At 32.0% G+C, this 10,793-nt stretch overlaps 1 protein-coding gene across 1 annotated transcript; it reads left to right on the forward strand.

Annotated features, from left to right (window-relative positions):
• The first annotated feature begins 5,240 nt into the window (after positions 1 to 5,240).
• Positions 5,241 to 10,529, forward strand: LOC133313581 (aluminum-activated malate transporter 9-like). Its single transcript, XM_061514976.1, has 6 exons — positions 5,241 to 5,877; positions 6,854 to 6,994; positions 7,113 to 7,382; positions 7,508 to 7,644; positions 7,730 to 7,876; positions 9,649 to 10,529. Exons 1-6 carry the CDS (start codon positions 5,472 to 5,474, stop codon positions 10,309 to 10,311), a joined length of 1,764 nt encoding a protein of 587 aa, XP_061370960.1. The 5' UTR covers positions 5,241 to 5,471; the 3' UTR covers positions 10,312 to 10,529.
• The last annotated feature ends 264 nt before the right edge of the window (positions 10,530 to 10,793 follow it).

Below are 10,793 nucleotides of genomic sequence, written 5' to 3' on the forward strand. Positions count from 1 at the left end.
TGATGCCAAAGGTTGATGGACGCTTGTCTCCCAGGATAGAACGAATTTCGTCTGAAGAGTGGTTGCACTACTAGTCAACAGCCCAAACGAACACAACAATTGCCAGAGGAATTACACCGGAAAAATAGAATGAAGTATGCACAACCGGATGAAAGAAAAATCCGGCAGAGTAACAGTGCATAAAACTATATATATTTTTCTGAAGGGGTCAAGGTCTATATATAAAAAACGTAAGGTCACGTTTCAAAAGGCACCTATTCGGCGATGAAACATCGCATTTCTTGGACATGAAAAAACACATTCGTTCAACACGAAAAGACACCCATTAAAGGATGAAACAACACGTCCGTTGGGATGAAACAACACGTCCGTTGGGATGAAAAGATACGTCTGTTTGTCGACGAAAAGACACACATTTTCACTACCAAACTTCTTATTCATAACCAATAGATTGTCTACACAATTATATATATATATATATATATATATATATATATATATATATATATATATATATATAAATTCCAACAGGATAATGGGGTGACATGTTGAATAAGGTATGCAAGAAAGTGAGAGTACAAAATAGACAAATAAATATCCTGCCTTTAGGGAAAGATTGGATGTATAAAGAGAATCGTGAGAGATTCTAGAATATATAAAGTATCGAGAGAGGGAAAACTATTTTATGATGTGGATATTTTATCTTATAATAAAAGTGGGAAATTGATGGAGCAAGTGATTCAATCCATCAGTTTAGAAAAAATTCTTAAGTCAATAGATTTGGTTTGGTGGTGATCAATTGAGTAAGTTGTATTATGTTATGTGTTCAATTTCAGTTTGTATAAAAAAAAATTGTAATCACATCACTTCTACCATCCTTCTTTAAAATGCATTAACTTTGAATATAATTATTTCATAATATCGATCAATATGGAAAAAGTGGTTATATATATGTTATATTTAACCACTTTTTCCATATTGATCGATATTATGAAATAATTATATTCAAAGTTAATGCATTTTGAAGAAGGATGGTAGAAGTGATGTGATTACAATTTTTTTTTATACAAGCTGAAATTGAACACATAACATAATACAACTTACTCAATTGATCACCACCAAACCAAATCTATTGACTTCTCATATTAACTAGATTCGTATCATTTACACTTTTTGGCGAGAGTCATATCTCATCGGTTTTACCAAAAAAAAGTTTATCAATAGATTTCTTATCTTTACAAAATCTCTTATCTCGTATCTTTGTGGATTTTCCATTTGTAATGTTAAGCTATTTGTCTTATAAAAGCTTAAGATAATATTTCTTAAAGATAAATTAAAATGAAATCAACTTATTATAGAAATAAAGATAAAAATTGTGAACGATGTTATAAAGTATCAACTTTACTTTTAGAATTGTCAAGACTCTTTGAGCCACCTATGGACTAATCCAGAGTTTGGGTGCGAATCTAAGGATTACGGTATTTATGCACCTCCCCAGATGGTGTTGGTGAGATTCGAACCGAGGTCTCCCACCACTCAGTCCTCATACTACCAACTGAGTCACCACACTTGGATTATAATCGTTGATTTGATTTTAATTCAATAACCATAAAAGTGATTATAAATATAACTTCTATTTTTACTAAATATTTTAGATAAGGCTAGTTCTAACACAAATTAAGTCGTTGGTGCCTTGTAAATTGCTTTACCCATTTACATTCTTAGAGATGATTATATTTAGGGATATATTATGGGAAATACTTTTCTTTCTTATGTTGTAGGAAATGAGTTATCACATGTTGTAGAAATAAAATTATAAGTGGAACCCACAGATAAGAAGAAAGAGAAAAAAATGATAGGACCTATCTCTCTTTTGTATGTGTAGAAAAATTATTTATCTCATGTAAAATGAGATAAATATAACCCATATATTATTCTATGTATCTATTTTTTTTGCCTATATTTACTTATTACTTTCCAATACCATTAAATCAGAATTTCAATTATCTTTATTATCTCTTTTTACTATTGAAATTCTAATCTAATAGTGTTGAAGAGTGGTGGACAAAAATAAACAATAAAAGAGATAAATAGAATAAGGGTTCGCTTTTTCTGCCGTTACTGTGGATAAGTTATCTGCAGTAAGCTTAATACTACATTGTTTTGGAGTGGAAATCATGGTATTTTTGTAATTTTAATTTATTTCAGGGTTATTATAGTCTTTATAATTTAATTATTTAGTTTTTTAACCTCAAAATGATGTCGTTTTGAGAATAAATGCAGATAACTTATCGAGAGTAACTGCAAAAATATTATTATGATAGAATAAACTATCCCTTATATTTATAAACTTTTTGACGCTTAAGTTAATTTCAGATCGAGACCAATGCGAAGAATCCATTCAAATACCCTATAATTATAATGGTATTAAGTGGGAATAATCAATTGCTATAATGGTAGGATTGCTATAATGGTAGGATCATAGAGTATCTTCCCGATGATATCGACTAATTTGGTGGGATAATTGTTACTGTTTGTTCATGGAAAAATTCTGAGAAGGTGGAACAGGAATATTGGATCCAGGTGGTGATCTCAAATTCAATGTACAAACAAACAGATGTGAATACATATAAATTTTTTATTTTTTTATTTCATATTATTTCTTCTTTTTTATTTTCCAATAAAAAAGTGTTAAAAACATGTTGGATATCATAGTCCATAACCATATGTGAAACGTCTACACAGTAAAAAAAAATCCAAAAATTTGGTAAAATACAATACAATTTAGATAAAATAAAGTTATAAAAAACTATTTAACTATATAAGAGTCAATAAAAATATCGCATTATATTATAAAAAATAATAAAGATTATTATTGTTATCTAACATTCTTCTAATCAAATAAGCAATTACGTTGTTCACTAAAAAAAAGCAATTACATTGAAACTTGTACATACTAATTGGGAAAAAAATTTAATTGTAATTTAAATAATAAATTATAAAATTTATGTTATTTTTAATGGCCAAATTGATGCACAATCAATTGTATATTAAATTCGTGCACAACTGCTGGTTTTCGTGAGTTGTGCCTAAAACAGAGGTATTCATCCACCGATTTAAATCGATTCAAATCGCAGTGAGTCGGTGACCGAACCAAAAAATTGAAAATTGAATTAATCGAAAAACGAAAAAAAAATTGTAAAATTTAATTGTATTGGATCAATATTTGAATTGATTGGTAAAAACCGATTCAATCCAAACCGATCCAATGATTCCCCGACCTTACCATCTATTTACTCAGACCTTTCTTCAATTATAGCCCAAAAATCATATAGCAAATTTCTAAATCTAAGATCCATTAACCCATAATGTTGGAGAAAGTGAGTTGTGCTTGATCTATGTTATGTTTTTTTTGTAAGATGCATAATATATTTTTATTACATGGGTTATTGTTGTACAACAGCTCCTCTAAGGATGAAAATTTGGGTTACTTTCGTACTCATACAACTTTATTATAAATTTTTCGTTAAAGGTAAAAGATGGTAATTCAACTTTTTGTTGTACAATGCTTCTAGATTGCACAATAATCATCATACAAACTTTACAAAGTCGATACACCCAAAAGATATGTTATTTGCACAATAACCATCGTACAAATCTTATGTTTCTCAAAAAACCGAAAATCGATCCAATCCAAATTGAATAAAATTAGATTGGATCGGATCAGATTTGAAAAAAGAATCCAAACCGAATGGATGATTACATGATTAAACCTAAGAGATTAGATCAGATAATTTTTGCTTCCAAAACTGATCCAATCTAAACCGGAACACCCCTAGCCCAAACTGGTGTATAACTAGCTACAGAGATGCAATTTACGAGAACTTGTCATGTTAAAATTGTAAATGAGTTAAGCTAAGTCAAGCCTATTAAAAATATTTTGAACTTGGCTTGACTCAATTATAATTATAAAATATTTTTTTCCATACTCACGTATGTCCAAATGTTGAGACTATAAATGCATCAAATTCTGCATTCCTTCGTAAGAGAAAAAACAATCATAAAACTCATTCTGTCCACATATATTTTAAGATCAAATAATAAGTTTTGCAATTTCTTCTTAAATAATGATCCAGCTCATAAACTAGAGAATATGAGAAAAGAATATTTTAAGAAAAGTATGTAATATAGACTAATCTTTAAATTTTTTCAGTTACTACAGTTTGTAATATTAAAAAAAATAATAGTTGTTATGACCTTTATTAAAATAACCAAATAAACTTAATAAATAATTGAATCTCATCTCATGTCACTATCATTTCCATCTTCAATTTAGAACAAAGAGGTTAACAATTAATATCCACCGGCAACACCTAACATAAGAAAAAAAATTACCTATTAACATTACTACCTGATCTCATGCTACTCTAGGGAAACTTAACACTTACCCAAAGTTCATCAACACTTTCATATGAGCAATTTGATATAAAAAAATAAGGTTAATGATTTAGTGACATAAAAATATATTATTTATTATAATAATATATCGGGCTAGCTCACAGGCTTTCAAGCCAAGCCTCATTAAATTAGGCTTGGACTTATTTGCTAATTTTTTTTTATAAAGTTTGAATCCGCTCTATTTATTAAACAGAAAAATATTTCTGCAGTTAATGCAGATAAGTTATCTGCATTTACTTCCAAAACGACATCGTTTTGAGATTGAAAGATTAAAAAATTATATTATAAAGACTATAATAACTCTGAAATAAATTAAAATTATAAAAATACCATAATTTTTGTCGCAAAACGACATCGTATTGGACTTACTGCAGATAACTTATATGCAGATAACTTATCTGCAGTAATTACAGAAAAAACAAACCCTTTATTAAATAAGTTAGACCAAGTTAAACTTAAAATAAACTTAAGTCTTGGATCCTTGACAAACAGCTCGGGTCATTTACTCTCATGCCCTAATCAGATGGCGGTTGCGCCCAAATTTACATATCAATTTGAACACATTCGTTGTATTAGTTGGGTAAAATATTTAAAAACTACAATGTTAATGTAGTTTATTGCTATTTTTAAAATTTTTTATCCTACTACTTTGTGTGTGGCAATTACATTTTAGTTTAATATACAACAGCAAATATATGATCTATAATATCGCAGAATAAAAAGTACAAGTACTTGTACTCACGTTCTTGCTTACCATAAAAACAACATAACAATCGGATCTTTTTAAATGCTTGTGTATGGTTGTCACGTTTCCCGAGCAAGCAAGCAAGCAACGACGTCTTTACACACAACCAAATAGCCAAACACACACACGCACTCTTGAGCGGAACGCCGCCGAATTTAATCGAAACCTTGTTGAGTTCCACTTAAACTGTTTAAACTGTTGTCAGATTTTTGTTCCAAACGGAATCGTAAACGCCACGCATCGATTTCGTGTTGGTTGAAAGAAGAAGATGATGGCTTCGAAGGTGCCCAAGTTGGGGTCCTTTCGTTACAGTTTCGCAGAGAAGAAGGAGAGGTTGTTGTCCATGAAGGGCGGCGGTGGCGGTTATTCCATAATAGGGATTCTGCCGGAATCCGAGGAGGAGGAGGAGGACTTGAGGAGGGGGAGGCGGTGTTGCTCGTACCGCGCTTTCTCCGATGTGATCGTGAATGGGTGGAAGGGGGTGAAGCGCGTGGCGGCGAACGCGTGGGAGATGGGTCGGTCTGATCCGAGGAAGATAATATTCTCCGCGAAAATGGGGCTTGCTCTGATCCTTATTTCGTTATTGATTTTCCTCAAAGAACCCTTCAAAGATGTCAGTCGATACTCTGTTTGGGCCATTCTCACTGTCGTTGTCGTTTTCGAATTCAGCATAGGTAACAACTAACAACCTTGTTGTTTGTTATTGTGGTTTTTTTTTTTTTTTTTTTTTTTTTTATAGCACAGTAACCACTTATTTTAGTCCTTTCATTTCGAAAAGTAATATCAAAATTTGTTTTTTTGAACAACTTCATTGCAACATTTAATTGATGTTACTTTTTGTTATTGAAAACTAGATTAATATCAATTTTTTTTATAATTAATTAACTCAATTATGTCAAATTTTTTTTCTTTGCACCAAATTAATGTCATCTTATCATTGATGGATCAACTAGTGTGTACTGTTATTTTTTTCTCATTTGGGTTTTTTTTTTTGGTATACACACCCTTATTACCTTTTGGTATCTAGAAACTTCCAACTCTTTGAGCTTAATTTGAGTTTAAGGTTTTTTGTCCCACCCAAAGATGTTTTTGGTGGGAATTTAAACCAGGTTGTCTTCCAGCCTCTCATTTGGGGTTTGAATTCCTATCCTCACGTGAAGTTGATTAGAATATGCATGGATTAGTGCATAAAGGCCACTCCTTTTTAATGGATATAGTAGATAAGTACAGTACTTTAATGGGGTCATGGGGAGCAACTGGAAGAAAATTGATTAAAATATGTGACCATGGTTACAGTGATTAGTTTCTGGGAAGGACAATTAAAGAACAAAATATTTAATATACAGGGATAATCATTTTTAATTAAAAATGACTTTTCTTATTTTAATTAGAGCAAAAAAAACCTATCTAATATTCCCTACCTGCTTTGTGAAATTGTGATGAATGAAACCAAAGATTATAAATTTGTCTGCTGAGTGTTCCAAAGCCACTGCTTATTTATGTCAATTGTGTTCTTATACTTCGTATTTTAGTGAATTCAATATTTTGTAAATTCCAAGTTTCAAGCTTTCCATTGGGTGGACACTGGCATAAATATGTATCAAACTTTCACTTACAAGTAATGATTGGTCACAAAATGCACTCTTGCAGGGGCAACTCTTAGCAAAGGGCTTAACAGAGGATTGGGGACATTGTCAGCTGGAGGACTTGCTTTAGGAATGGCAGAGTTATCAAAATTGGCTGGAGATCAATGGGAAGAAATAGTAATAATATTTAGCATCTTCACTGTAGGTCTGATTTTCAAACCGCTTCCTTTCTTATCTTGTTGATCAAGATTTTTATTTTTGTTTTGTTTTGTTTTGGTTTTGCTTATGCCATGTTTTCTGATGGTATGATGTGTGATTGGTAGGATTTTGTGCCACATATGCAAAACTATATCCAACAATGAAGGCTTATGAATATGGTTTCCGTGTGTTCTTGATCACCTATTGCTACATTATTGTATCTGGATATAGAACAGGAGAATTTATTCACACAGCTGTAAATAGATTTGTTCTCATTGCGCTTGGTGCTGCTGTGTCTGTGGGGGTAAATGTATGCATATATCCAATCTGGGCTGGTGAAGATCTTCATAATCTTGTGGCAAAAAATTTCATGGGCGTTGCAACATCAGTGGAAGGTTGTCTACAATATTTTCTTGATTATCACATTTATTTTGTAATTAACTAACTACTACTGTTTAGTTTTGCTGCTTCATAATCTTACTTCCTGGGTTTGAATAACTTTGTTGAGCTTTTTTTTCAGGTGTTGTCAATAGCTACCTAAATTGTATTGAATATGAGAGGGTGCCTTCAAAAATTCTAACTTACCAAGCTTCTGATGATGTGGTTTATAGTGGCTACAGATCAGCTGTTGAATCGACAAGCACAGAGGATGCATTGGTAATATCTACTTTAGTTTTCTGTCTGTTTCATAAAAGAATATTGATCATCTTTCTGACTCATCGTTACATGCTACTGATTGAAGATGGGTTTTGCTGTCTGGGAGCCACCTCATGGTCGTTACAAAATGCTTAGATATCCATGGAATAATTATGTGAAAGTAAGTGGGGCACTAAGGCATTGTGCATTTATGGTCATGGCTATGCATGGATGTATACTTTCTGAAATACAGGTACTGCTTCTTATCTGGCAACATTTGGAGTCTTCACTTGAAATTTTTGTGTTTTTTTCTTCTTTTTTTTTGTGTTTTTTTTTTTTTTATGGTGGGTAGTATTTGGGATTTACTTTTTCTTCAAGGTCTCAGGAAACTGGCTTGTGTTACAGATCTTGTGATGGTCTGTCATTTAAATTTTGTTTTAATTCTTGATTTATTTCCCTTCATGTTTTTTCTTTCGCTGTAACATTTGGTTCTATTGAGTGATTTAAATTTAAATCACTTAAATATTTAGAGAAGAGGTAATTTTCAAGGGGAAACCATAGATATACTGAAATAATGATAATTTATTGAATTATGTTGCCAGAAATGACTCTGGGTTCAATTATTGTGTTTGGTGCTAGGAATGTAAGAGGTAAACTAAGACCACCAAATTTAGCCATTTGGCTTTATAGAAAAAGGGATAAGATATTATGCCTACCTCTTTTCATCCTACTTTACTTACTCTTCTTCAACGCTGTTAGATCACAATCTTAAGAGGAGAGAAAAAGGAAGAAAGTCATTGAGATTGTGATCCAGCAGTATTGAAGAGAAGTAGATAAAGTAGGCATTGAAAAAGGTAGGCATAATATTCTATCCCATAGAAAAATGCCTAACAATTGTAAACCTCACGCTTGGGATAAACTACTCTGCCATGCTGAAATTTAGGCTTTGTTTGATTTCTGTTTTGGAAAACAGTTTTTTAGTTTTCAGAACAAAAAAACAAAAAAACTCGTTTGGTAAGACCTGTTTTGTAAAAAATGTTTTGAAAACTATAACTGTTTTTTTGTTTTTAAAATCAAATTTAGAGAACATGTTTCCATAACTATTTTACAAAACTACTTTGGTTTTTAACTTTCAAAAAGAAAAAAATATAGAAAACAACTGTTTCCATAACTATTTTACAAAACAGTTTTAAGAACAAAAAAATCAAAACACAATCAAAGAGGCCCTTAGCTTCACCTTTTGTAATCCACTATTAAGCCCTTTGGTCCCAAACTCCAGAATACTAATATTGCTTCTGCTCCTCTTCACCTTTTGTTATCCATTACTAATCCCTTCAGTCCCAAACTCACGAATATTTTTATAGTGCTAAATTAGAGATGCTGTGGGAATGTTAAAATGTTAAAGGTTTCCTGTATATGACTGTGATCTAGTAGTTTGTTCCTGGCTCTAAAAACTTTTTCTGTTATTTACGACATCAAGACATATAAAGTTGACCTTGTCAGTCCTTCATATTAGAAATACAGGTCCTTCTGTGCTGCCTCTTCTTATCCCAGTAGATTGAGGCTGGTCACTTCATGATACCAAATTGCCAATTCATTTTTTCGATTTGTTGTCAAACAATATGTCGTTATAATTCATGTCCATATATATTCTAGTTGCACCAATTGTTACTTCTACATGTGATGTTTTGTTTCCTTAATCATATGAAGAACACAGCTAGGTGGTACTCTCTACATCGCTTGGTTATACTTGAAATTTGAGTGGAACAATTCATCATTTGCATGCAGCAGTAACTTAGTGAAATAAGGTCCGCAATTGAAAAATTCTGATTCTGATGCATGGAAGTAAATTTTTTTTAAAGCATCCTTTACTCTCTGTATTTTATGAAGGTGTTTTTTTTTTTTTTTAGGTTAAATTGCTGTAAACTTTATTTTTTCATTTCTATTTTTTTGGTTGCTTTTTTCCTTATGTTTTTTTTAGTCTATGCAAGTACACATGTACTAAACTCCATTTTTGATAAATAGGCCCCACCTGAGAAGAGACAAGTTTTCTGTAGTGAGCTTCAGAAGGTAGGTTCTAAAGCAGCAAAAGTTCTAAGGGAACTTGGAAACAAAGTTAAAAAGATGGAGAAACTAGACAAGGAAGACATTCTGTTTGAAGTACACGAGGCAGCAGAAGAATTGCAACTAAAGATTGATAAAAAATCTTTCCTTCTTGTAAATTCAGAGGGCTGGGAAATTGGTAACAGGCCAAGAGAGGATGTTGAACTTAGTGATGAAAGACATTTTTTGGAGTACAAGTCTCTTAGTGAAGCTGTGCTTGATCTCAGAGGACTAAAAGTTCCAAAAAATTGGGAAGCACACCTTGCTCCTGAAATTAACCCTGCAGTTCCTACAGATGAAAACATGTTTAGGAAACAGACATCTTGGCCTGCTCATGTTTCCTTCAAAGCAGATGCAGTGTCAAAAGAGGAAGAATCAAAAGCATATGAAAGTGCTAGCTCACTATCTCTAGCAACATTTACATCCCTTTTGATTGAATTTGTGGCAAGGCTCCAGAACCTTGTGGATTCTTTTGAAGAATTAGGTGAGAAAGCAAACTTTAAGGACCCTCTTCAGCAGCAAGCACCAGTAACATCTGGTGGGTGTTGGACAAGGTTGTTTAATTGTTTCAAATTCAAGGATTGAGATATGTTCTTACACCTGGCTACAAAGGATCATGGAACAGTGCTAAATGCCCTTTCCCAAAATCACAACATGCATTGCTGACTCTAACCTCCTAACCTCATTGAGTTGTTAAGCATTGTTATTTGGGTTGCCATTTTGGGACACTGGAATTAGTGGCATCCTTTTTATCAAGTTCAAAATTATAGATGACATGAATGAATCTAACTGAAAAAACCTTTCCTATCAATATTAATCAAATTATCACGAACCTGCAGCTCTTCTTGTGAATGAGTGTGTGCTTCTCAATTTTCTTAAAATCTATTTTTCTGTTTGCTTAGCTATAACAAAAAATAATAGAATATTCATTACAAATTATATGTGGGCGTTGTTATATCATTAAACATAGTTTAAATCAAAGTATGTGTTGCCTAATTTAGATACTTTCAAAACTATTTGAAATGCACTCAGGAATAATATAAATCCGTTAATGATGAAAAAGTGCA

Source organism: Gastrolobium bilobum, unplaced genomic scaffold (genome assembly GCF_033153095.1).
Source record: "Gastrolobium bilobum isolate Gb01-03AN ecotype WA unplaced genomic scaffold, APGP_CSIRO_Gbil_v1 utg1760, whole genome shotgun sequence".
Taxonomy (NCBI): domain Eukaryota; kingdom Viridiplantae; phylum Streptophyta; class Magnoliopsida; order Fabales; family Fabaceae; genus Gastrolobium; species Gastrolobium bilobum.

What these genes read in the sequence shown, in the direction of transcription:
- LOC133313581 (XM_061514976.1), top strand. Translation starts at nt 5,472, where the DNA reads ATGATGGCTTCGAAGGTGCCCAAGTTGGGGTCCTTTCGTTACAGTTTC. An exon ending in CGTTTTCGAATTCAGCATAG is followed by an intron (nt 5,878 to 6,853) that starts GTAACAACTAAC and finishes GCACTCTTGCAG; the next exon opens with GGGCAACTCTTAGCAAAGGG. An exon ending in GTATACTTTCTGAAATACAG is followed by an intron (nt 7,877 to 9,648) that starts GTACTGCTTCTT and finishes TTTGATAAATAG; the next exon opens with GCCCCACCTGAGAAGAGACA.